The following is a 27,194-nucleotide window of genomic DNA, read 5'->3' as shown; positions in this document are numbered from 1 at the left end:
AAAACGACAATTAGCTGCTGAATCATTTCGTTTATCAGTTGTAGCTCAGGCTACAGCAAAAGGAAGCGCAAAGATTTGATTGATTAGATACATAGAGCAATCAGTAGAGAAATCTCTTTTCATAAGTAAAAAAACAAAAAACAAAAACAGAGGAACGTAGATTGAGTTACTATATGAGTTTATTTGATCATGTCACCATTTTATGGGATTTTAATGTGACAGCGTGATTTTGCACATAGATACGAATACCAGTGTTTAGGTTTAGGTTAGTTGTTACAACTGTTAGCTGTTAGTTCTGAAAGCATAGCACTCATTTTATTCATATTTCTGGACTGTCTTTGTTGTATGTTTTAGTTTCATAATCCACCTAAAAAAGTTCAGGAGGGAGGCCAGTTGCACACCTGGATCCTCATCCTGTTGTTATGTCTGCTAAACATGGATCACTCTGCTGTTTTGTTTAAGGGAGATGGCGTCCCTGCCATGGCAAAGATAATAAAAATAATTTAGATTTTTGAATAGAAATCCTTAATACTTAAATAGCTTAACGGTGCAAACATGTTAGCATCAAAATATTTTCAAGATGCGGGATTAGTAAAGGATATTTTATCTCGTAATATTTCAGGATTGGTTTTGTTATGCTTGGTGACTTAATGTCACTATTAAACTTAAATAAATGCAAACTAAAGTAATAAACGCACTCTGAAGCCGTGCTGTACACGGTGTTCTCAGTCCTCTCTCCTCCCACTCAGTGTGATCATATGATCGCAGACTCTTAATCCACTTCCTCAAACTTTAAAACTACCAGTGTGTCCGGTCCAGCCGGATCACGCTCATTTTCCAGCAAGCCTCCCCTGTGCAGGAAAGCAAAGCTGCTGAACGGCAGCGGTGGCTTCGTGTAGCACCAGGCCCGGCGCTGTGGTGTCTCAATGGCAGACCTGAGGATCAGAGCTGGTGCGACCAGAAGCCCACAGAGAGGCGGCGGACACTCCGCTGCCTTGTCCCTGGTCACGCTGCTGTCTGCGCTGCTCACCTGCGGCGTCAGGTGTGCAGAAAGCGACAAACCGAGCAACATTATCCTCGTGCTTGTCGACGACCAGGATGTTCAGATAGGTGGGATGGTGAGTGAATTCACTCTAGAAATATACAGCCTGTCATTCGTGTCGGTTCCTCAGAGACTTGACAGTTTCTGTAGTGAGGTCATGCAGTGCTCATACTGTTTGAAACGTCCTGTTTATGGTCACCTGATACTGAGTTTAGACAAACACACGCTCTATTTTCTTTCTGTTTTGCGGGCTAGCTCTCAGATTTAACCTCCTCGGTGCTTTGAACCTGTTAATCAGTTAGTTGAATAGCTGAACTGTCAGATGATGAAAGAATTACAAGAATTGTGGGAAGTTTATGACTTTTGAGAAAGACAGGCTGGATATATAAAAAATAATAAAATTGAGCAAATAAAACTAACAATTAAAAATGCAATATATGCGAATTTATTAAAGATACAAATGTGCGGTCACAGTATTGATCTGAGACTGAACTTAAAGGTCATTTTTGTGATTAGTTTGTACATATGTGTTAACTAAAAGTTTCATCAAAGGTGCTTGCTGGGCTGGTGTGAGGCGACAGTGCACGAGTGTGCCACCCACGCTCTTCATACTTTTTTTTTTTTTTTTCATTTGTCAGGCGTCATTGGAAAAAAACAACGTGTTTTTATGAGTTGCAGCGTTAAATTATGGCTACAGTATCTTGTGGTACAAGTTTGTATTACACGAAACTACAGCCAGGCCCGAGGGCCTAGGACCTTCAGTTGATATCTATTCTACACAACATGCGGATGTTTTCTACATGAAATAATAGCATTTTTTTTATGAAATTTTGTTAGGACCTACTTGGTTTTGGAATTAATCTATTTGAAACTCTGGAAGTTACGACAAGTGTTTTTAACCTAAATGTTAAGTTCAGCTTCTAACATGCTTGGAAAGCAGATGGGTTCTGAAACAATTGCTCAGTTAACTCTATTCCTGTTTCAAGTCCTACATCTGTTCCTGTGTGTATTTTTGCTTATAAGTGACGTGCAACCTTAAAGGGCTCTCCAGTATAAGCACATTTATGTTTGCAATATTTTGCTCAGAATTGAAAGCATTTTTTTTTTTTAAAAAAAAGGAGAAATCTGGAATGCACTTAATGTATTTTCAAAAGCTGGTACCTGTTCTTATTAGGTCCTGTGAAATTCTTTACCAGATGTTTGGAACCACCAGATATTTGAATAATCCACAAAGATCCATTCACAGAAAAATGGTCAGCTGATCAAGTGTTTAGCTAAAAGAGATTACTTTATGTGCCTTTCTAGTAGATGTTTCGACAATAGCTAATACTGTCATAATGTTTTGAGTTTGTGCTTGTAGCATCTATTACTTCTCCAGTACTGTCATTATGGTGTGAGTCACTTTGTCTGTTTCTATTGCACAGACACCAATGAAGAAGGCAAAAGCCTATATAGGAGACGAAGGAGCAACATTTGTGAATTCTGTGAGTATCTTATGCAGTACATATGCTTTTACTAGACTACATTTCACAGGGAGACATTTATTTTATTACGTTATATTTTCCGACAGTTGTAATTACTTGTAGATTGAAGTGTCACACAATAAATCACATTACAAGTTTATGAAACAATATATGTTGGTGAAAATTAAACCACTGGTTCCAAAACGTACTTATTATGACTTCCTTTTACAAGTGTCTACTTGGGGAATCCTGTCATTTTTCAGATGTGAGCAGTTTGACTAAGAAAGAAAAATTCTTTTCTTGAAGTGTCAGAGCAATTGGTGGGAATCACAGACAAATACAATATATAATATTCTGATATGTTGCCCATGGTAACGAAGATATTATGATAATAATGAATCAGATACATCAAATCTGCAAAACCACATACATTGCAAGACAATAATCAAAGATATGGCACAAGATGTGTGTATGAAAGCAAAACTCAAATGTTCTTGAAGCACTGTTTGCACCAGTGATTACACAATAAATGAGTCTCATATCCTCCTTTCTGCTGTCACGCTTCTCTCCCTCCCCCTTTCTCCCTGTTCTCACTTCTTCCTCCTGCGAAGTTCACAGTCACGCCACTGTGCTGCCCCAGCAGGAGCAGTATTTTGACAGGTCGATACCCTCACAATCACGAGGTGAGAAACAACTCCCTCAACGGGAACTGCTCCAGCCTTCAGTGGCAGAAAGGCCCCGAGGCAGAGGCCTTCCCCACCTACCTCAACAAACTGAAATACCAGACATTCTTTTCTGGGAAATATCTTAACCAGGTTTGTACATGTATATACTTTTATAAGCATTATACACGTCCAAATGCTTCCAAACTTCAAAACACACAGGCAGTACAATGAATATACCGTGCTTATGACTGATTTTTTCTGTTCTAAATGTTGAAATATTGTTGGGAGCCCAACAGTGTTTGTGTTGTGTTTTCATTTTATTCACTCACGTATTTGGCAGAGACTGTGACATATCACAGTCAGCAGATACAGCTAATGGAGATACACACATCCCACAAGGTGACTCAGCAGTGATCGCTGACTCATTACAAAACAGTATTCTGCAGGACTGTCAGTATGAAGCCCTGAAGATGCTTGTTACATCATTTCTCTTGAAGCCGACTGAGCTAACTGTACCTTCTACTTTCAGTATGGTAGCAAAGCAGCAGGAAGTGTTGGCCATATTCCACCTGGCTGGGACCAGTGGCATGCACTGGTGAGTCACAAGTAACATGTACATGCACAATTTCTCCTAAGTACTTCTGTCATGACACCTTTTGCTGCACTTACAGGTGGGAAACTCTCAGTACTACAACTACACTCTGTCAGCCAATGGGAAAGAAGAAAAGCACGGTGACAGTTATGAGGACGACTACCTCACAGACCTCATAGTGAGTAGTAATCAGACCCTCAGATTTGAAGTGGAGGGAGTTCATTACGTGGTTTATGTGGTTCATTTATCTTTGGTGGTTGATTTACCTGACTCTTATTTTGAGCATTCAATGCTTTCCAGCTAGGTGCTGTCCTTGACATCATGTGTGATATTACTTGATATCATTCAGCCGTCTTGAGTCTCTTGTCATTGGAGACCTTGTTTTGTCCAGAGATTATCTTTGAGCTGGAGGACATGGAGCAGACTGAGATCTGCCTTGATCTCGCCTTGAGGCGACTTTTGTTGTGATTTGGCGCTATATAAATAAAATTGAATTGAATTGAATCTGTTGCCTCATACTTCAGCTGGCTTTGCTGTGCTGAACATGAAGCTGATTGCATTTTAATTAGTGTCATAATGTACTTATGGAATAGTTTAAGGAAGTGTGGATAGCTCCCTACTTTACAACAATTATATGGTGGTGAATTTTGGTGGAACTTCTAAGTATTGGCAGTAGGGTCATGGTTGCTTTAACAACTTGTTGGCTATAGCTGCCAGCCATCAGCTCAGCTTCACATATACTGATTCATGTCACTAAACTGGACCTCATTTTTAATTAAATTATCTGAAAATAATATGAACTGCTGTCTGGTAAAGACTATCCAAGACGTTTTGGTGGCTGAAATTCTAATATTTTATTACTGATACTTTGCAAAAATGAGCAGGTATGCCTCTGTGCGGTTTGTTGAAGTCATTGGTGGCTGGTGCCTGTGTGGGGTTTTTTTTTTTTATTTTATTTATTATATGGTGAACACACATGCTTGTGCATGCACATGGATATGCTTTCTATTTATTACTGCCACACTGTGGAAATGTGGCAGTAACAGTATGTGGGAAATATTGTGTGTTTTGGGACATTTGAGGGTGAATTTACAAAAGAGGGTATGGTTGTTCACCTCTGCAGTCAGTCAGCTGCTGGCATAGAAACATAAAATGTGGTGTTTTTCTGCCAGTCAGCATTGTGACAGGTTAATCATCAGCTAATGCAGTAGCTGGCGATAAAAGGGTTGCAAGAAAGAAGCTAATATTAGAAAGGGCTATTTAGTTTCTGTGGGACGCATTACATTACATTCAAGTTTTGGTGAAAATGTTTGGTTTCTTTGTGTTTATATTTAAGGTTTAAATTTCACGCACTTGCTGCTTATCAGGTGACTCAAAGAATTTGTTTATCTTACTCTAGATTTAGTTTATGAGAGCTGAATGATCTTTGTCACATGTGCTGTTGTCATGATTGCTTGCAACAAAGAATAACGGTGGAGAGAAAGAATTGGTCCAAGGTGTGGCTTCATTTCATGAAGAAAGATGATAGTAGTCCTAGTTTTAATGTCTGTAAGCCATCAAGGCAGGTTCGAAATGTCAGTGATTTGCTGACACATTCATCCACACAACAGGGAAAAGCTGAGATTCAGCATGAGAACTTCTGTTTTCCAATCAAGTTTCATGTCTGTGACCGAACATAAATAGCTCTTATTATAAAAATACTCCCACATAGATAGGCTTGGTGTCTTTTTTTTCTTTATAAAATTCTATTCTGTAAAACAGGGAGGGAGCATTTTTTTTTTAGCCTTGCTAACCACCGCTGCCCCACTGGCTAGTAAGCTGACATGTGAGTGATATTTGACATTCAGCTTTTGTTGATGTGTTACATCAGTTTTGTGCTTCTGTTTAAAGATGATGAGATGGAAGTCTTGAAAACAGTTTTCTTTTATGGCACAAAAGGGAAAACGTAAATGAAACTTAATTAACAGGAAAAGATGTCATTGAAATTGACTGTTATCCTTGAATTTTACAGTTTGTCCATATTTTATATGGTTAACAAAATAAGTAATTTGCACCCTTAGAGTCATTTGAATTTTTGCAAACCCTTGCTGGTTAATATTTCACTTTCATTTTGACTCGAAGTTGGTTCTGTTGTGCAGCTGCTGTCCCACTGGCCAAAGAAAGCAGTAGTTTATGTGTATATATGGGCTCTCATACTAACTGATCTATAAATCTTAAACTTAGATGGCAAAAACCAAAAACTAAAATCAAAATTACATTTCAAATTGGGGAAAAAGAGAGTAACAGCCTAGAACGGTCCACTGTGGCTTTTGACCAACTGTATTTTTACATCCCTGGGTGATAATGACTTTCAGATGGCACTTTTGTAGCTTACATCATACATTTATACAGTTGGTGTTCATTTCTTTACAAGTCTGCTTGTTTTTGCCTAAGCTAAGCTTTTAAAGAAATGTAAGTTTTGCAGCAGTCATGTAATAAGTCTGTGCCTGTTTGTCAATCCAGCTGAACCGGTCTCTTCACTTCCTGGATGACAGGAGCCCTCAACATCCGTTCTTCCTGATGCTGTCCCCTCCAGCTTGTCACTCCCCCTGGACTGCAGCGCCTCAGTACCAGAAAGAGTTCAAGGATGTCCAGGCCCCTCGAGATGGCAGCTTTAACAAGCCAGGGAAGGTATGCCTTTTCAAGAATGTTATGCTATGTGTCTGGTGAAGTCCAGTTTTAATCATTTAAGGCGACTGGCAAGAGTAAAATCTTTTTTTTCGAGGCAGCACCTTGAAACAGTGATCCATGCTTTTATTTCTTCCCGCCTGGACTACTGTAACTCACTTTATGTGGGGGTCAGTCAGTCGTTGCTCTCACGTCTGCAGCTGGTTCAAAATGCGGCTGCACGACTCCTAACAGGAACTCGAAAAAGAGAGCATATAACCCCCGTGCTGGCCTCTCTGCACTGGCTGCCTGTGTCTTTTAGAGTTAATTTTAAAATTCTTATGTTTGTTTTTAAATGCTTTCACAGTCTTGCCCCGCCTTACCTCTCTGAGCTTCTTCATCCCCACATACCCTGTCGGTCTCTCAGGTCAGCTGACCAGCTGCTCCTGGAGGTACCGAGATCCAGGAGGAAGCTCAGAGGGGACGGGGCCTTCTCTATTGTGGCTCCAAAATTATGGAATAATTTGCCCATGCATGTTAGAGAGGCCCCTTCACTGTCCACTTTTAAATCACGTCTTAAAACCCACTTTTATTCCTTGGCTTTTAAACTCAGTGAGACTTAGTTTCTCTTTTAATTGAAGTAGTTATTTAATTAATGATTTCACTCTTCTTTTATTTGTGTTTTATTTATATCATGTAATTTTATTTTACAGTTCCAATGTACAGCACTTTGTGTCAGCTGTGGTTGTTTTAAAGTGCTTTATAAATAAAGTTGATGATGATGGTGGTTTTTAATTTTGTTTCTAATGAATCTTTTATTTTTGTGAATGCTTTAGGATAAACACTGGCTGCTGCGCCAACCTCCTAATCCGATGCCAAACAGCTCAATCACTTTCCTGGATAATGCATACAGGAAAAGGTACAATTGTTAAGCGTACGTCTCTTTTTGCATGAAAGCGCATAGTTCGTAGAAGACAAAGTCAGAATAGTGTCACCACTGTCAAACAAGAAAATGTAAAAAAAAAATGGTAAAACTAGTTTTGTTTTTGTTTATTTTCTTCTGTCTTCCTCCTCCCCTCACCGCAGCCTTGTTCTGCCAGAGGTTTCTTCCTGTTAAAAGGGAGTTTTTCCTTTCCACTGTTGCCAAAGTGCTTGTTCATAGAGGATCATCTGATTGTTAGGGTTTTCTCTCTGTTTCCTTTGCATTATTGTAGAGTCTGTACCTTACAATATAAAGCACCTTGAGGCAAGCGTTGTTGTAATTTGACACAGAATTGAATCGAATTGTAGTTTTAACCTCATGAGCCAGCAGGGATAAAGCATTAATATATTTTAGCTGTTAGAATTCTGGAAATCACTCTTTGCTGCATCCTCTGATTTACAAAGTTTTTTTTTTTTTTTTTTTGTTTTTTTTAATCAATTATTTATTCAACTACCTCAGAGTTTTCTGCATGATGCTTTTGAATTTTATGATATTGTATTTTTAAAAATATGGAAAGGATCCTGTGATCATCCTCCCTATTTGTCTTCATTGGGGTTGTTGAGGTCAACACCAGAGCTTTTTTTTTTTTTTTTTTTTTTTCCCCATAGATAAGAAATATTAGAAATTGACTTAGGAAGGACAAAGCCTTTCTTGAAACTGAAGTAAAATAGAAGAAATTAGAATGGGTACTCATTGTTTGGTCCTTTTTGGTCTGAAATTACATAACAAATAAACAATTAATTTTAATTGCTTGAAAAAAAATTGCAAATGACTAAAAGTTATGAATAAAATTTGTTCCAATGGGTTCAGGAAAGCAAAATTCCACACTTGCAAACAACTGGAGATATTAAACCAGTCTAAACAATTTAGAAAACAAAATCCCTGAATCATAGGAGTAATTGCAGTTATCTGCAGTTCCTCAGTGGTAAAATCAGTATTTGTGTTCAGTCTGACATATTAAAGCCTATGTCTGCACTTTAACTGCATCTTTATTGATTTCTTTAAAATCCATTTTGTTTGTGTATAGATCCAAAATTATGAAAATCATATCAACATCCAAATATTTCTCCACCTAGCATGTACATCCAAAAACTTCTGATGTCTCTGGCAGGTGGCAGACCCTGTTATCTGTGGATGACATGGTGGAGAAGCTAGTGAAGAAACTTGACAGTATAAAGGAGCTAAACAACACCTACATCTTCTACACTTCAGATAACGGCTACCACACAGGTCTGTTTTTGATAAACTCCTCCATTTAATCTTCGATTAGTTCATGCTCTGTACCTTCTGTCTGTGTCATCTTGAGCTGGATTTATACTGCTGGGTTACAGAAGACAGTTTAATTTTTAATTTTTAGCCCCCTGGCTGCATTGCATAAATGCAAGTCACCAAAACATTTTAAGTTACTTTTAGGTCCTTTTTTATGGTTTGTTTTCTTCAAGAAATACCATGGGTAATAGAAAATAATTCAATTTAATTCAATTCAGTCTATCGATATAGCCCCAAATTACAACAGCAGTCACTTCAAAGTGATTGCTGGGTGAAGGTCCTACAATAATACAGAGAAAACCAGAACAAAAGAACAACACCCTGTTGGCAATGTTGGCAAAGGAAGAACTCAGGAAAAAACTTCAGGCAGAACCAGGCTTAGGGAGGGGCATCCATCTACCACAACCAGTTGGGGGTAAGGGGAGTGAGACAGGGATAAAAGACACACTGTGGAAGTAAACCAGAGATTAATAGTAATTGATGACTAAGTGCAGAGTGATGTATTAAAATATAGTGAGTTAAGAAGAAATGAGGGAAAATTCAGGTCAACTGATCCATCCCTAACTAAATGCTTTATCAAAAGTCCCTCTCCCTCTTAAAGAGGGTGTGTGTTTCCTAAATCCAAGGTGGGAGCTGATTCCACTGGAGAGAGGCACGAAAACTGAGGCTCTGTCTCCGTTCTACTTTAAAAAAAAAAATGATAGGAACCACGAAAACCAGCAGTCTGACAGTGAAGTGCTCTATTGAGGTGATATAGTACTATGAGGTCATTAAGATGGGCCCTGATTATTCAACATCTTGTATGTGAGGAGAAGGATTTTAAAATTGAGTCTGGATATAACGGGGAGTCAATAAAGAGAAGCCAGTACAGGAAAAATAAATCTCTTACTGTAAAGACACCATCCAACTCCAGATCATTGTCATGTACATGCACTTCTAATAATGCTGAGAGATTTGTGTTAAAAAAAAACAAAAAAACCAGAATCTGAGGCACTCTGCTGAACATATGTAATTGCAACATTTCTGTATCTTTTATGTTTAAAAAAGAAAAAATCTTCAGATTGGTTTGTCTTATATGAATGATAAATATAATAAACCCATATTGACCAATGACTGACCTGTCTGTATGGGATTAGTTCAGTAATAAAAATGTGCAAAAACTACAAAAACCTGTAAATAAACAGTAATGACAGCAACAAATAATCACCCAACTGAATGAAATAATTATTTTAAACCATCTGATGTTGTTTTAAAAGCAATAGCGGGTAAATTGTTTGTTACAGGTTACATTTGTGTTCCCCAGTCTGACCTGAGAGCTTATAGGTATTTGCACAGTCACCTGCCAGTTTACTGTGTACACCTTTCTTTGCATTGAAACCCCTTTTAACTGCAGTACTGCCCTAATTATTTATGGCCTAGATTCAACGAGATGCTGGAAACATTTCTCACAGTTTGCTCCATACTGACACGATTGTATCATACAATTGCTGCAGATTTTCATTCACAATGCAAATCCTCTATTCCACCACATCCCAAAGGCACTCAATTATGTGGCGAATGGAGGGCATCTGAATACACTGAACCCATTGTCTGTAAACCAGTTTGAGATGATTGAGCTTCGTGTAGATCAGCAGTATCTCAAATACTCAGACCAGTCCATCTGTCACCAACAACCATGCCACGTTCAAAGTCACAGAAATCACCTTTCATCCTCATTCTGATGCCTTGAGTTGCTGCCTAGTGATTGATTAGATCTAGGTGTAATCAGCTGTACTTGCTGTTCCAGGTCAGTTCTCGCTGCCCATTGATAAGAGGCAGCTCTATGAATTTGACATCAGGATTCCGCTAATGGTCCGCGGTCCTGGCATAAAAGCCAAGCAGGTGCTGCAGGTCAGAACAATACTCCACTAAAACACACACTCCAGCTGCTTAAAAGCATATTAATGTCTCTGGAACTGTTTTTTGTTTTTTACCTTTTTTTTTCCCCCTCATGTCTTTTTTTTCTTCCAGGCTCCAGTACTGAATATAGACCTGGCTCCCACCATACTGGACATAGCTGGAGTCAATCTGTCGTCTGTGAATGTGGACGGGCAGTCTTTCCTCGCTCAGATGGTCAGCTGCTTCTTTACATTGACTCTCACTTATTTTTCCCTCATGCTAAATCTTAACCCAAATTTTATCTTAGGCTCCTTCATTGCGTAATGGCACTGCACGACCATACTTCCTTGTTGAGTACACTGGAGAAGGACAGCCAACGTCAGACCCTACTTGCCCTAAATTAGGTCCAGGAGTATCTGTGAGTACCTACAAAAGCAGGCTTCCTATTCTGGTCACCACTGAATGTAACATGCTTCCAGTTTCCAGTAATATTATAATCTCTGATTGAAAAAGGGGGAAAAAAAGTTATTTAAAATAATTCCTTTTTTCTCTTCAGTGTCAAAGTATTATGATACCAAAAAAGGGAGCTGAATACAGTAGAAGTATTTTCTCAGCCTTTCCACTGTTTTCCTCTTTGCTTTTTTGATAATGCACTGAGGGAAGACTGGATGCTACTCACTACTTGACTTATAATAGAAACTAAACTATAGCCTGGCTCTATTGAGCTTCATGATGTCAGTACACAGTAACTGAAGTCAGTTAATTGTTCAGATTCTATTAATGGCTTGAGTTAATGGTGCAAATTTGTAAGGAAATTTCCAATAAGTGCCTTTTAATAGCAAATTCAGAATAGATGGCAATTTTCCTAATTGGAAACAACTGTGGACTAAAGCCTAAAAATAGGGTTCATGTTGCCACAAAACATATTGCTCCTGCCGATTCTGAAAGTTTGTTGCTCTGTTCCCAAGAAACCTTCACTGTAACATTTTTCACTGTCTTTAGCAATGTTTCCCAGACTGTGTTTGTGAAGACGCCTACAACAACACGTACGCCTGTGTCAGAACTCTGGACAGCAAAATGAACATGCAGTACTGTGAATTTGCAGACAGTGAGGTACTCCCGGGACTTTTTTGTGTGGGGGTTTTGTTTTTTGGACACATTTTAGTGAAAGTAGATGTGAAGCTTCTCAGTGTTTTGTTTTGTTTTTTTTACCCCCCAAGTCGTATGTAGAAGTCTATAACCTGACGTCGGACCCGCATCAGCTGGAGAACATCGTGAAGAAGGTGGATCCCTCCATCCTGCAGATCATGAACCAGCGGCTCATAAAGCTCCAGTCCTGCGTGAGTGACAGCTGCCGGGATTACAAGCAAAAATAAGACCGCCAAAGAAGCTGCCAAACGATGACCACACCAAAGTCTGAAAGGAGGGTGGGATCAGTCTGTCCAAATTTTTACATATATGAGATGAGATTCTGACAGGAAAAAAAAAAACATGGTTGACAAATAAAGTGACTGGTGGCTGTATTCCACTTAACTGTGTCAGTTTCAGGGGCCCAGAGTCATTACTTTCTTTGGAAATTTGCTCTTTTGATGACAGGGACACAAATTATGCAACTTGTTTATATATACAGATATATATGAAGCCACCACTAGAAGTTTGGTTAGCTTAGCCTGTATTTGGGGGAAGACAGCTTGCCTGCGTGCAATGATAACGCAATCAACATTTCGTACTATCTACCAGTAAATAGAGATGGATTGACATATCTGGTAAACACTGATATCAGCCAGTATCGACCTTGTTGATTGTTATCAGCGTGTGCACGCATTTGCACTAAATGTTCAAACATTTAAAAATCTAAAAGACTTGTCAATTTTTTTTATATGATGTCGATAAAAGCAAGAAAAAAGACAACAAAGTAAACCTTACCCAATCGTTATCAGATATCGGTCAAAATGTTGGATTAAACATCAGTACTGGAAAAGGGTTCACAGTTGGTGTATTATCAGTGTACTTTTCCTTTTACGAGTCAAAATTTCTGCCGTCTTTCTGAGCCACACTCGTCTAGCTTCTCTTGTAAGTTTACTTTTGTTTTTCAAAGGTGCTACATGTAAGCTCAGTGTTATGGCATTCCTCTACCTCTCCATCAAGTCTCTGCAGTGAAATGGTAGACCTTATTCTGCACTCTTGGTGATCTGTTGGAAGTTGGAGGAACATCCTTACCAAAATTGGCAGCTGGTGGAGAACTGGCTCATCTACTGCTATGCCAGGCTCACCAAGACTGCAGAGTGCAAGGACTAAGTCCAGGTTTTGGAGGGACTCAGTGGCCAGTCTTCAATTTGAAAAACGTTAGATGGGAAAGAGTTAGCTGCTTAGCAGTGTCTGAAATTCCCATATAAAATACTTGCGTAAAGCACCTCTAAGATAACCTGCTTTCCCCATGCTGTCATGTGTTTGTGTATAAACTGCAATTTTCAGGCATAGTCAATGTCTTCTGAACATTTCACCATTCTCGGAAACACAAAATGTTTGATTCTTCTTCTTACTTTGATTGTGAGCAGTTAAGAGAAAGGTTTACTGCTACACTGAAACTGTGACTCATCATCATCGTCTTTGAAGAGTTGGTTTAACATTCTAGGGTTTCATTTAAATGCTTTCCATGAGTTGGATGAAGGGATTAATATGACTTAACTTTTTTTTTTTCATTCAGTATAAACATACCACCAATTATTAGTTAGCCAGCACAGAAAATTTAAGCAACTGCATGTAAGTAGGTTTACACATGGTTATGCTAATCTGACCAAACCAAAAGCTGCTTCTAACTGTATAATGTGGAGATGTATTGTGTCAATATTCTTTTTTGTTTTTGTTCATTTTGCTTTTTTTTTTTTTTTTTTTTTTTTTTTTGTGGCAAAAGCTTAGTTTCCATAAAAGATCTTTGTACTCTCATAACTATCTCTGCAACCCTTTCAATGAAAGACAACAAAGTCTGAAATGTTCACCATGTCCTGTATCCAGTATAACAGTTTATTTTCAGTATTGTGCCTCAGATTTGAAGAAGGAACTCGGCTTTTAAAAAACTGAACTCTTTATTACTAAGAGCCTTTTTTTAATTGGTAGCAGGAACACATGCTGATATTTTTCATATGTTTTCTTATTGCAAGGAATATATTAAGGGAACTTTTGCACAGTGATGTTTAAGATGAACACTTTAATCCTGTCAGCCATATGTTTGCACTGATGAGGTGCATGTGCCTTTAAAATGTGAACAAATCTGCACTGTGATGAAACTGATTAAATTAAATGAAACATTTAAATGCACTTTTTTGTAGGTTTCCTTCTTAATGTGACGTTGTAGTGGGTTCAAGTCAATTTCCTTGGGGGGGGGGGAAGTGTACATTTTATAGTTGGCCTAGGTGGCCAGCTTTAATTCCCCTCCAAGATTATCAGGTAATTCCTAAAACCTGACAAAGTGTTTTGATCAGCTCGTCAAAGGTGTGTCAGGTAGAGTTACCTGTGCTTACACCAAGATTGACATTTGGCATAACTGAGCTCTGATTCTTTTCTTAGCCTGGCTACAGAGCTGAAAAGAAACCTGGGGCTATTCTCCCTTTACTTATGTTAGTTTCCTTTATCACTGATGAATAGTAAGATGTCTTAGTTTTGCAGAGGACTTTTTAAAAAGACTTTAACATTACACCTTAAATGCACATTTGAGTTATACAACTCAGTCAAGCATCTCTGATGCGTTGCCTTCTTTTGCACAGTGAAGATGGAACACCATTAGCAAGATAATCAACCTTTGAGATTTAAGTTCAGGTAGTGTTGTGTTAGCATGTGGCTTTGGAGATCATAATAGAAGAGGAATCAATTAAAGACTCTGGATTGAAAACTAATGAGACATGTTTCTAAAGACTGTAGTCTAAAACAAGACAACCACTAGAACCCTGCAGAGGACTGGACTATGAAGCTGCAGACCAAGAAAAACTTCACCACAGAGGAGACATCGTGAAGCCAGATGGAAGTATGCCAAATACAAACTGAGAAATATTATACATACTGGAAGCACATCCTTTGGTCAGATGAGAAAAAACTAGAGCTCTGACCTATTTTTTTGTTTTTTGTGAAATAATTTTGTTTCTGTATGCAAAGTAAAATAATTTAATCATCTGAAGAAAAAAAAAAAAAAGGTCAGATCGTCTGCCAACATCACATTCCACAGAGGCTCCTGCCTGACCTCATCTGTCAACCTGTCATTCAGCATTGCAAACATGAAGGGACTCAGAGCCATCCCTGATATCTCTGTCATCTCACCCTGACTATGAACCCCTCTGTCACTCCTACTCCACACCTCATCTAACGAGCTTGAAAAGAAAGCAAAAAATGCAACATCATTCTTTAAAAAGATATGGATGGATGGGGGCTTTTCCATTGCTGAAAAAAACCCACTCAGGGTAGAAATGTTTCTTCATAGGATAAAGGTGATCAGATCCACACTCTCCTTTAAAAGGAGAGGTGAATCCAAATCACGACAACAAAATTGCCACACAGCATCCAGGAGCTCTGGATCTTCTTCCGGGAGGGGTTAGAGGTTCAAGTATTTCTTTTGTCACCTGTCTGTAAATCTGCTGATGACACAGTGTTTGATGTATTTTCACATTTTAAATACTCATATGTGCAGTTATGTCAATTTCCTTTGCAAACCAGCACTATAAAGTATCTCTTAGAATTCAAGGTTTTGATCATTTATTTAACTTCAGGAACAAAAGTTGATGAGCATTTTGTAGAAAATGCAACAGGTTTCACCAGCTAATTTTATAACAACAGTGATCTCCTCTCTCCTAACTTAAAATCCTTTTGAGGACATAAATAAAACAAATATTTGAAATCTGCTCATTCATTTTTCAAAAATCAAAAAGGTAGAAACTGGTAGCACATCTACTATCTACAGAGAAAATGGTAACGGACAGTTTAATCAGAGGTACTTGTACACAATCTTATCCTGCAGGGTCTGAATCTCTAACTTGACAGGGCATTTGTAAAAGTGTGACAGCAGTGACTCTGTATAGCCAATCAGGAAGTAAAACTTCTGTGGTGGTAACTTCTGTAGCATCACTGCGCACACATTCAGCAAATTGCCACGCCTTTTGATGACAATCTCATTGGCCAGGCACCCGTGGAACGTCCCAAACATGAACCTCCGAATGAAGACATCTTCTACAGTGCGTTCAGCTGCCCCATCCTCTCCTTTGAGGTTACCTATCAGCAAGAGAGAAAAAAAACTGGAGCTGTCGTGAAAGATTAAGAGGAATTTGGACTGAATTACACATTAGCTGCGGCTGATGGACAAAGATGTGCAAACGAAAAGATCACTGCCTCTTCAGCAAAATATTTATTAATAAGGCTCACAGTCACATTAGACAACATAAATCTTATTTTAAGTTTCTTTACCATGTTTAATATTATGTTTAGAGATATAGTTGAAAAGTTTAATATTTATCTTTAGGTCTTAATTTTGCTTAAATTATGCATTTTCTGTAATAAACTGCAAACACTATATGGAGACACTGAAAAGTATCAAAAGACAGAGCAGCGTTTGATGAAGTCTAAAAAGATTATAAAATGAAACCACTAGTTGCTGCTGTCTGGCTGTGGAGAGCACAATCATCATGACTCTATAAATTGTTCCCGACAGAAACAAGTGCACTGACGTGCAGCAGATAAAAGCTGTGTGCTCGGCCTCACTTCAATAATCTGAGACACTGAACTGGACCTGTCCTGTTCGTGCTGCAGTTTTGATGAGTGAAATTCTATTCTTTTATTGCTCTGTTGTTTAGCATGTGTATGGTAATTAACAGACTAATACAATAAATTCTGGTTCCAAAAAGCCAACTGGGCTGCAAGCAAAATACTAACAGGGAGGCTTCAAAATGCACAGTGTAGAACCAACAGGTGATGTCACAGCGGCTACATCCATTGGTTTGCTTTATAGACCATCAAGTCAAAAAGAGTTTTGATAAGTCAAAAATCAGCTGTCTCTCCAGCAAGTCTCTCATCTCATGGTCAGACAGACCCAAACCTCATAGTTTGAGAACAGTTAGAGATGGTGGTTCTCGTTCTTCTACGCAGCCTAATCAGTTCTCCACTTGCTGCAAATTCTAGTTCAAGCTTCCAGCAAATCTCCACAGAAGAACAAGGACTGCTGATCTCCCCATTGTATCCAACTGCAGGATGAGAGACTAACTGGAGAGCCTCAGCAGTGGGTGAAGCACTGGGTCTTGCCAGCTTTTCTCTTTGAAGGTGCTTGATTGCTGTGGTTCTCTTGAACAGATAAAAATATTTAATCAAATGCTAAAATGAGTTTCGACTTGGAAAATGTGTTGGACACACTTTGAAAACATGGAAATGTTTCCCAGTATCAGTGTGTGGATGGCCTGTGCACAACACTTTAAGTCTGTGGCACAGGAGCATTCAAGCTAAAGTGCATAGTTTGGTTGGACTCAGTGATGATTGGTATGTTGTCTGAGAGCTATCCGCACCAATGACTGCTTCCATAAAAATCACTGAGTTAACTAATTCATGACCAAACATGTGAGAGGACAGTGTGCATAAAATCAAATGTGCCTAGCGAGAGCATATTCTCAATCTCAGTCATGCTTACTGGTGTGCTGTGACAGCCATCCTTTGCGGTGGCCAATGTGGTGAGGATGATGCGCTTGCTCATAGGTCACAGGTTTGTCTCCTTTCCCTACTCGGATACGAGCGGCTCGATTCTGTAAAAGAGAAAGACAAAAGAGCACATCTTGGGTATATTTGGAGAAAACACTATCAGACCCATTGAAAGTTAATCATCTATAACAACCTAACAGCCTTTGTAAAAGCAACAAAAAACCTCAAATTACTTTTTTTTTTTAAAATGGTTGTGACCTCTGAACCACTCTGACTGTGGCTCCGGTAAAGTATCAGAATACTGTGAAAGTTAAAAAGATAAACACTATGTTAAACAGTTAGTGTTGCTGATACAACAGCCCTGAGAGGGTCAAGGCCGCTTACCTTGCAGCACGACACAGTAACATGGAGGCCCCTGCTTCCAGAGAAGCTGCACAATGAGCTGGACCAAGCTAAGGCGCTCTGCAAAACAGGTAATGTGGTGAGAGTGAAAACCAGTGAGTAAATATTGAATTGATGGTCAGAAATCATTTCAAAAGCAAAACGGTACATCTGGCTTCTCCCTTATTTCCCAATGGGGATGTCAAAGCATGTGGCTCAGCATGTTTGACTTAGCAAAGATAAGCTGGAAGTCCTTGCTGATGCAACACTCCTACTTAGCAGGAAGAGGTGTTGGGCAAGACAAGGCTTTGTAAAACACTGAAATGTCTGAAGCAATTGTGCTTGAATTGTAATACCTACTGACCACTCTGGCAGTCATTACATCTGCTAATGCTAGTCTGTGAAACAATCATGCATGCTAGCATTGGACAAACAAGAATACTTATTAAAACTAATAACTTATTACTACAAATAATTATAATCAAGACATCTTTTGGAGTATTATCCGTACAAACATTAATATTTGGATCATGACAGCAAGCTGTGACTGTAGTGAACAGTGGGTTTCAGCGAATTTTATTTTCTTCCTGTGTTAACATGCAGAGGCTGTTTCAGTTGCTTAATAATGTAGCGCAAAATATTTCAAACCAAGTTAAGAAAGGAAAATACAAGGAATGGAGATTTTCACTCAGGCCCTCAGGTCTAACATCAGTGTCTGATCTCATTAATGCTCTTCTTGATAAATGGACAATTATTTCCACAGACAGCCTCCTAAGTCTTGTAGGAAGCTGATTTTGCTGCAGAGGTGGAGCAACTCCCCACTAATGCTTATGGATTTAGCGTGGGATATCATGGAAGCTCCTGTGGGTGTAATGTGCAGGTGGCAAAACACTTTTGTCCATATAATGCATCTCTGCAACACAGTGCACAGATGTCTTGGACATAGTGTCAGAGATGTTGTATCGTTAAATCACAGCTAGTCTAAACTGTCTTGTGAATCATTCCTATTGCAAATTGTTTTAAAGTTGTGTAGTAACGAGTTGTTAAAAGGTATTTGTCGACATCTTAGTTGCCGTTCTTAGTATTCATAATACAGTTTCAGATATTTTGATAAGGCAAAAGGCTGTTATAGATGTTTCCATGTTTGATAATTCAGGTTCGTAGTGCCACAAACAAACACGTTTGGTTTCTGTGGTCATACAACGCAGTAGTAACAAAGTGACACAAACGTTTGTTACATGTCTGAAATTTTTGCTATTTATCATAGAAACCTAGGCAGCCAAGAGCAAGTTAGCTAACCCCTAGCTTAAAATTGTTTATATATATAAAGCCTTACCAAACGTAGCGCTAAATTAATGGGTGCACGCCGATAGCTACACGGTCAACAAGACTTCATGGAAATTAAGTAAATGTTACGGTTTAAAATGACTTTCTTACCAGCACCCTCACGTTTCCTATGCTGCTCAAGGACGCCGCCATGTTTTATTCAAATAATTAACTCGTGGTACTAAACTACAACACAGCAGTCACTCTGTTTATTACTGTATAAATAGCCGAAGGTTTACGAAAGCTCGGTAATAATTATAACACGTAAAAATAACAAAATTAACGTTTCTATACTGAACTTGAGCTGTATACTGGAACTGTTTTTTCCACAGGCAGTTTCCACAAGTTTCCACCGGACAACTATTAACCTGAACCAACCGGAAAGAGGGAAAATAAAAGTTTTAAGTTAAAGATGAGTGATATTTTAGAATCAGAATCAGAATCTTTATTGACATTGAACGAAAATTGTATGCAAACACACAGTTTAATTTACAGTTTAATTGCAAAGTTTTTCCTCACAACATGTTCTCGTACGAATTGTTTTTAAAGCAAGTTAAAATTCCTATTTTTAACAGATGCATTTTAAAATATAAATTTTGTTACCTAATACGTACTCTTTAGTTTTTTTTTAATTTAACCATAGTCGTTATTTTAATTATTAATGATTAATTTGCTTTAAACATTAATATTATTATTGTGTATAATATGCATTAGTACAAAAACTTTTCTTGCATACTTGAGTAATTTTATAGTTATTATTATGTTTCTGTTATGTATTAACTGTGCTTTATTTAAAAAGAGATTCTTTGAAACCATATACCCTATTTGAAAACATATGTCACTTTTCTTGCGATTATTTGTGTTCGTTTATACTTTTACTTTATTTGTAGTGGGTCCACACTGCAGTGGTTCGCCTAACAAGTGAAGGTAAGTCTAAAGTTGCTTAGCCTATCTGTGCTATTAAAGAATAAATACATAAATATAAGTCAAGAACTGAAAAGGGGGGGGGGGTCCTAAATGCGTGATTGTTTCAATTTATATGTATTAAAAAAATAAATAAATACACAAAAACACTACAAATAGCCATAGCTTGTGGTTTTGTTTTGATACCCGGTATCCGATATTTGTCAAAGACTGCACACTTATTTTGAAAACGTTGCACCGGAAGTATTTGTATTGTTCTGGAAAGAGGAAAGTAGTTGCTAAGTAGCGTTATCCTACTCGTCCCACTTGTTTCTTGGCAAACTGTCATTATTTTGGTGGGATAAGTATTGGCTGGAATCATTTGAAGACTTGTTGAGAGGAATAAAGATTGAAAGCTGCGATGGCGTCGCCGCTGGAGATGACAGAGATGTACGATAATGCTCTTCTGGGGATCCTGCAGCATGTTGGGAACATTCAGGACTTTCTGCAGGTCTATTTTGGGTTCTTGTACCGCAAGACGGACTTTTATCGCCTGCTGTCGAGTCCCAATGATAAGATGGGTTTCCCTCCAGGTGTGGCAGAGAAGATGGTGCTTAAGGTGAAATTTCTCAACATTTTAACCTGCTAAATGTAAATACCTTGGCAACACACATGACTAAGTGTACAGTTTATGCACATGCATATTATTTACAATCACAGGTTAAAAATGAAGCTGTTATAATGTTACGTACACTTTTGTGGTCCTCGAGTTTTTTACACTGCAGTGATTCGTCGATGAATTAACACCTACATAATACAAAATAACTCCTGTGCTTGGTGATAGCCTTGCTGTCTATATGAGCCACAGACCTATAGCAATACATTTGTTATTGTCCTAAGACTGGTGAAGGTTATATCCTAATCTAGAGTTGTCTGCCTCTCAAATGATGATAAGCGATAACCTTTAAATCTTTCCTCAGACATATAAGTCATTCGAGAAGCTGGCGGAGCACGACAGAGAGAGAGCAGTGAGCAATCTGAAGAAGAGAGAGGAGACTAGGTATGTTCCTCCTGCAGTTCAGGAGCTGGAGGTTGCCTCTGAGCCTTGTGATGAAACCAAGCAGCAGAGTACAGAGGCGGTGCAGATGGAGAACTCCCCCTCACGTTCTGGGGATGTTTCAGCTCCAGCAGCCTCAGGCACATCCATCTGCTCTCAGCAGGATAGCAGCAGCAGTCCAGCAATTTGTGGAGATCAGGCAGCTGCAGCCAACTCGAAATCCAAAGCAGGGTGAGTAGCTACTAGCGTTTTTTAACCTTTGAAGCATCTGTTGTTTTAAATATGGTCCAACATAAACATTACTCTGCACATTAGTGTTTCAGTAAATGCACTTGTCAAGGTCAATTTTAGGCCTTAAAATGACTTTGTGACAGGATGCAGACTTTGGTGAAGGTTAGTTGCAGCGCTAACGCAGAGAGACAGACAACCACTGCACTAACATTCACACCTAAAGGCAATTTAGAATCACTAGTTAACCTAACCCTGCCCCTGTCTCTGGGCTGTGGGAGGAAGCCAGAGTACCTGGAGAGAACCCAGGCAGAAACAAGGAGAACATGGAAAAAATTTATATTTATAAACTAAGACAGAAAATGTTCACTGCTAACCAACTTAGTTCTGCTGTACTTTGCTGTACTATATTGCCAGAAGTATTCACTCACCCATCTAAATAATTGAATTCAGGTACTCCAATCGCTTCCATGGCGACCAGTGTATAAAGTTAAGCACCTATGCATGCAGACTGCTTCTACAAACATTTAGGAGCTCAGTGAATTCCAGCATGGTTCCATGATAGGATGTCTCCTCTTCAACAAGTCCAGTTGTGAATTTTCATCCCTACTAAATATTCCACTGTCAACTGTTAGTGATATTATAACAAAGTGGAAGCAGTTGGAAATGACAGTAACTCAGCCACAAAGTGGTAGGCCATGTAAAATCACAGGAACAGGGATCAGCAGATGCTGAGGTGCATAGTGTGCTGAGGTGGAGTCAATCGCTGCAGAACTCGAAACTTTACGTGACCTTCAGTTTAGCTCAAGAACAGTGCATAAACACACTCCTAAATCTTGTGTTATAGCTGCAAAGGATGGACCAATATCATACTCATACATATGAAGGGTGACAAGTGAATATTTCTGGAAATATAATGTATAACCACTCTGCACTGTGTGCGAGCAATGCTATGTGCAGACTAAAGTGCCTCAAATGTCAGCAATTTTGAAAAAGACAGAGGAGAAGGAATACGTGCCTCGATATTGGATGAAGTGATGTGTATAGGATATGGAATGGACAACTGTGTGATGTACTATACAGTGGAGCAAAAAAGTATTTAGTCAGCCACCGATTGTGCAAGTTCCCCCACTTAAAATGATGACAGAGGTCAGTAATTTGCACCAGAGGTACACTTCAACTGTGAGAGACAGAATGTGAAAAAAAAATCCATGAATCCACATGGTAGGATTTGTAAAGAATTTATTCGTAAATTAGGGTGGAAAATAAGTATTTGGTCACCTCAAACAAGGAAAATCTCTGGCTCTCACAGACCTGTAACGTCTTCTGTAAGACGCTTTTCTGTCCCCCACTCGTTACCTGTATGAATGGCACCTGTTTGAACTCATCATCTGTATAAAAGACACCTGTCCACAGCCTCAAACAGTCAGACTCCAAACTCCGCCATGGCCAAGACCAAAGAGCTTTCGAAGGACACCAGGAAAAGTATTGTAGACCTGCACCAGACTGGGAAGAGTGAATCTACAATAGGCAAGCAGCTTGGTGTGAAAAAATCAACTGTGGGAGCAATCATCAGAAAATGGAAGACATACAAGACCACTGATAATCTCCCTCGATCTGGGGCTCCACGCAAGATCTCATCCCGTGGGGTCGAAATGATCATGAGAACGGTGAGCAAAGATCCCAGAACCACACGGGGGGACCTGGTGAATGACCTGCAGAGAGCTGGGACCAAAGTAACAAAGGTCACCATCAGTAACACACTACAACGGCAGGGAATCAAATCCCGCAGTGCCAGACGTGTTCCGCTGCTGAAGCCAGTGCATGTCCAGGCCCGTCTGAAGTTTGCCAGAGAGCACATGGATGATACAGCAGAGGATTGGGAGAATGCCATGTGGTCAGATGAAACCAAAGTAGAACTTTTTGGTATAAACTCAACTCGTCGTGTTTGGAGGAAGAAGAATACTGAGTTGCATCCCAAGAACACCATACCTACTGTGAAGCATGGGGGTGGAAACATCATGCTATGGGGCTGTTTTTCTGCCAAGGGGACAGGACGACTGATCCGTGTTAAGGACAGAATGAATGGGGCCATGTATCGTGAGATTTTGAGCCAAAACCTCTTTCCATCAGTGAGAACTTTGAAGATGAAACGAGGCTGGGTCTTCCAAAATGACAATGATCCAAAATACACCGCCCGGGCAACAAAGGAGTGGCTCCGTAAGAAGCATTTGAAAGTCCTGGAGTGGCCTAGCCAGTCTCCAGACCTCAACCCCATAGAAAATCTGTGGCGGGAGTTGAAAGTCCGTGTTGCTCGGCGACAGTCCCAAAACATCACTGCTCTCGAGAAGATCTGCATGGAGGAATGGGCCAAAATACCAGCTACTGTGTGTGCAAACCTGGTAAAGACCTATAGTAAATGTTTGACCTCTGTTATTGCCAACAAAGTTTATGTTACAAAGTATTGAGTTGTATTTTTGTTATTGACCAAATACTTATTTTCCACCCTGATTTACGAATAAATTCTTTACAAATCCTACCATGTGGATTCATGGATTTTTTTTTCACATTCTGTCTCTCACAGTTGAAGTGTACCTCTGGTGCAAATTATTGACCTCTGTCATCATTTTAGGTGGGGGAACTTGCACAATCGGTGGCTGACTAAATACTTTTTTGCCCCACTGTATGAAAACAGTGAGATGGGAAAACAGAAAAAACATGTGTGAACTCTCTATTGTATTTGGAAAGTTTAGTGACTACATGTACTAGACTTGAGGCCTAGCAGAAAGCCATTAGCCGCAGCTTCCTGTGTAGCCACAAGACTCCAAAATATTTTAACTCCTCCATTTGTGGCAGCAACTTGTACACAACCTGTAGGGGCTACTCTACCCTTTTCTAGTCAAGGGCTGTGGCCTTGGACTTCAAGTTGCTAAATTTCATCCCATCCACTTCATACTTGGACTGGAAGCTGGTTCATTGCGACCTTAAGGTCATCTTGATGAAATCAACAGAAAGACAGCTTTCAAAAGAAGTAGAAGTAGTGACAACAAGTGACACTGGATCTCAGCCTCTGCTTCACTCTTAGGTGGAATCTTCCTGTGAAATTATAGTTTGAAGGTGTTTATTTTTTGTTTGTTTTGTTTTCGGGGAGACAACAAAACTAAAATTGCTATTTTGGATTTGTCAGACTTGTATTAAATTTATTAAATTAAATTTTGTATGGGTGTGCAGGGTTTCCACCAGCTTAACAGTGGTTCTTACTTAACTTTGGTAGCTTCAAAACATTTTAAATAATGAGGCTTTGCACTAACGAATGATTTCTAATTTGATTCTGAAATGGCTCATGCATTTCAAAATGTAGTGTCAGTATTTAAGACGTTTATATAAAAATTGTTTTTGAATTTTGTGTTTTAGACGTCAAGAAAACTTCCAGTCCAATCCCGACAGTTACAATGGGGCAGTGAGGGAAAATTACAGCTGGTCTCAGGATTACATGGATGTGGAGGTCCGCGTGTTTGTGCCCAAGACGGTTGTTAAAGGCAGACAGGTGAATGCAGGTCTATTTAACTATGTGAGACACCAGTAATACTTTTTTATAACACTTTACTTATTGTAACTGTGTTCACGGCCCACAGGTCAGTGTTAGTCTGCAGACCAGTGGCGTGAGAGTATGTGTGAGGGATGGAGCCGAAGACAAGACACTGATGGAGGGTGAATTCACTTACAAGATCAACACTGAAAACTCTCTGTGGAGTCTGGAACCTGGACACTGTGTGGTTGTGAGTACACATAAGCATTATCTAATTTTTGTAATAACAACAAGAACACTCCTGAAGAAAATGTGGCAATGAGTGCACCTTCTGCTATTTGAGTTATCAGAATATGAACTAACAAGAGGGATTAACACCTATCAGGAGCTAACATCTGGTTTTATGGTAGTAAAAAGAAGAAAGAAGGTCACTGGCACTGGCTTGACTGGCCTGACTACTGGCTCATAAGAGGCTGTCATAGCTGTTCCAGAACCAGAACTTGCTTCAAAGCTGATCAGCGAAATCTTAAAATCAATTGTAAAACACGAAGCCAAGCCAGGAGAGAGGAGGCGAGAGTGGCGAAGAAGGAATTGCACTAATGTAGTATGGAGAAATTAAAGATTGACTTTTCCATTTCAGAGTTTGAAAGCTCCGATTTAATTTGGAAAATTCAATTCTCTATGAATAAAAAGTAAAACAGGAGCTACAGTCCAACCTTTCTGTACACCGAAGGTGACAAGGGCTGTAGATGATGAATAATGTGGTGATCGAAGACAAAAATCTAATTTTGTTCATGTTAATGACTATTAAATTGCTTATCTTTGTGTAAGATATTGTTCTTTCCCTGTGGGGATATTAAGTTAATGTCATGTACAGGAACACTAGACTCTACAGAGACTCTGCATTGCATAATGAGATGTTTTCATTTAATGTTTAGTTTAGAAAGAGTTAATGCTCTCTAGTGCTTGGAATAACAGGATAAGTGTAAAAATGAGTTCTGCTCTCAAAAAAGTAATTTTATCAAAAGCCAGTGTTGGCTTTTCAAAGATTGTCTAACATATTTGAATTGAACATCCTGTCTCTGAATTACAGTTGTCACTGAACAAGACATCAGAGGTTTGGTGGAATGCGGTGCTCAAAGGCGAAAAGGAGATTGATATAAACCAAATTAACCGTGAGCGTTCCATGGCAACAGTGGATGAGGAGGAGCATGCTGTTCTGGACAGGCTCACATTTGACTACCACCAGAAGCTGCAGGGAAAGCCACAAAGTCACGAATTGGTAAGGAGCAAATTAAAAAATAACACAAACTATTCATTACACACACACACAGGCTATATCTATATTATCTATATTATTTCTGTAAAATAAAAACGTTTATCTTATAATTCGGCTTAAATGATATTCAGTTATTGAGTCAAGTCCTTAAAACCTATTCTGACAAATATAGTTGGAAGTCACTGCTGTAGTGCACCTAGATTGTGTGTGAATTGTGAGGATGTTTGTTAGCATGAAAGATACATACATAACATATCTGTGTCCATGTTTCTTTGCAGAAAGTGCATGAGATGCTGAAGAAGGGATGGGATGCTGAAGGGTCACCTTTCAAAGGGCAGGACTTTGACCCATCTATGTTTGACATCCCACCGAGTGCCGTGCAGTTCTGACATGCCACAAAACCTCAGCCAAACATGAACTGAAGCATCTCCATTTAAAGAGCTCATGGCAGCAGAGGCAACACTTATTAACACCTTTGAAATGCTGGAATGATGGAAGTTTGTCCCTAATAAAAGAAGCTGCAAATTTTGCAAATTTGTTGAGATTGGTGGGAAGGGAATATTTCCGTATTCTGACAGGGATGAGTCATTAAATTGAAGCTGATATGTACTATTGTACACTGTTTGACTCTTGATTCAACTCTGCAGTCCCTATGTGTTATCTGCCCTACTGATTCTGTTTTTATTTCAAACTGTGATGATTACCTGCTGGTTCGGCTTCCTTGCTCTGCTGTTAATGACTACACAAAACAAAAAAAAAAAACAAGAATAAAAAAAACATCTAACAATTTACAAATAAATATGAAAAAGGGTTTTCTGAACTCCTCGAGTCCACGCCAATCTTTGGATAAGATTATTTTATATATATATATATATATATATATATATATATATATATATATATATATATATATATATATATATATATATATATATATATATATATATACAGTACACATCAAAATCATACAGTGTTGTTAAAATACATCATACGTTTTAGTTTTATTACATTTAACTTACATATGTGAAAGCATAATCATAACTATTATAATCTTTAAAATAAATGTCAAATAAAATCAGACAGCTTCATTTAAACTTAACTTATTTAAATGATTTAACTACTACTTCAGTAGGTAGGACTGCCTTGGATTTTAAACCCTGATGATGGTGATGAAGATGGAGACTTGGCTGAAACTCTGAGCAACGTGGGAGATGTTGAGAAGGTGGATTGTGCGCAGGAGTCTGAAGGGGACAGTGAGCAGTGAGAGTTAAAATAAGTGCCATGGAGG

At 38.9% G+C, this 27,194-nt stretch overlaps 3 protein-coding genes across 3 annotated transcripts; 2 read left to right on the top strand and 1 right to left on the bottom strand.

Moving 5' to 3' along the window:
- The first annotated feature begins 738 nt into the window (after positions 1–738).
- Positions 739–13,406, top strand: gnsb (glucosamine (N-acetyl)-6-sulfatase (Sanfilippo disease IIID), b). Its single transcript, XM_026172813.1, has 13 exons — positions 739–1,118; positions 2,467–2,526; positions 3,117–3,320; positions 3,700–3,765; positions 3,842–3,940; positions 6,265–6,432; positions 7,245–7,327; positions 8,502–8,620; positions 10,446–10,549; positions 10,670–10,771; positions 10,845–10,955; positions 11,540–11,650; positions 11,758–13,406. Exons 1-13 carry the CDS (start codon positions 927–929, stop codon positions 11,911–11,913), a joined length of 1,575 nt encoding a protein of 524 aa, XP_026028598.1. The 5' UTR covers positions 739–926; the 3' UTR covers positions 11,914–13,406.
- Positions 13,407–14,740: 1,334 nt separating this feature from the next.
- On the bottom strand, positions 14,741–19,257 carry mrps24 (mitochondrial ribosomal protein S24). The gene is made up of 4 exons (XM_026176863.1): positions 19,022–19,257; positions 17,588–17,665; positions 17,196–17,307; positions 14,741–15,793 (listed from the first exon to the last, which is right to left on the bottom strand). Exons 1-4 carry the CDS (start codon positions 19,061–19,063, stop codon positions 15,510–15,512), a joined length of 516 nt encoding a protein of 171 aa, XP_026032648.1. The 5' UTR covers positions 19,064–19,257; the 3' UTR covers positions 14,741–15,509.
- A 785-nt stretch (positions 19,258–20,042) lies between these two features.
- On the top strand, positions 20,043–26,516 carry nudcd3 (NudC domain containing 3). The gene is made up of 6 exons (XM_026172812.1): positions 20,043–20,432; positions 20,794–21,101; positions 24,513–24,645; positions 24,734–24,877; positions 25,721–25,909; positions 26,185–26,516. The coding sequence occupies exons 1-6, from the start codon at positions 20,235–20,237 to the stop codon at positions 26,293–26,295; spliced, it is 1,083 nt and encodes a 360-aa protein (XP_026028597.1). The 5' UTR covers positions 20,043–20,234; the 3' UTR covers positions 26,296–26,516.
- Positions 26,517–27,194: the final 678 nt, after the last annotated feature.

This window comes from Astatotilapia calliptera, chromosome 7 (assembly GCF_900246225.1).
Source record: "Astatotilapia calliptera chromosome 7, fAstCal1.2, whole genome shotgun sequence".
Taxonomy (NCBI): domain Eukaryota; kingdom Metazoa; phylum Chordata; class Actinopteri; order Cichliformes; family Cichlidae; genus Astatotilapia; species Astatotilapia calliptera.
Note: the sequence above shows the minus strand (reverse complement) of the source record. Positions and strands in the feature narration are given on the sequence as shown.

Excerpts from the sequence above, each read along its gene's own strand:
- mrps24 (XM_026176863.1), bottom strand. The coding sequence starts at position 19,063 with ATGGCGGCGTCCTTGAGCAGCATAGGAAACGTGAGGGTGCTG. Across the intron at positions 17,666-19,021 it reads TAGGAAACGTGAGGGTGCTG|AGCGCCTTAGCTTGGTCCAG; the intron begins GTAAGAAAGTCA and ends CCTGTTTTGCAG. Across the intron at positions 15,794-17,195 it reads ATGGCTGTCACAGCACACCA|GTAACCTCAAAGGAGAGGAT; the intron begins GTAAGCATGACT and ends TCTTGCTGATAG.
- gnsb (XM_026172813.1), top strand. The coding sequence starts at position 927 with ATGGCAGACCTGAGGATCAGAGCTGGTGCGACCAGAAGCCCACAGAGA. Across the intron at positions 10,550-10,669 it reads AAGCCAAGCAGGTGCTGCAG|GCTCCAGTACTGAATATAGA; the intron begins GTCAGAACAATA and ends TTTTTCTTCCAG. Across the intron at positions 10,956-11,539 it reads AATTAGGTCCAGGAGTATCT|CAATGTTTCCCAGACTGTGT; the intron begins GTGAGTACCTAC and ends CACTGTCTTTAG.
- nudcd3 (XM_026172812.1), top strand. The coding sequence starts at position 20,235 with ATGGCGTCGCCGCTGGAGATGACAGAGATGTACGATAATGCTCTTCTG. Across the intron at positions 20,433-20,793 it reads CAGAGAAGATGGTGCTTAAG|ACATATAAGTCATTCGAGAA; the intron begins GTGAAATTTCTC and ends ATCTTTCCTCAG. Across the intron at positions 25,910-26,184 it reads AGCCACAAAGTCACGAATTG|AAAGTGCATGAGATGCTGAA; the intron begins GTAAGGAGCAAA and ends GTTTCTTTGCAG.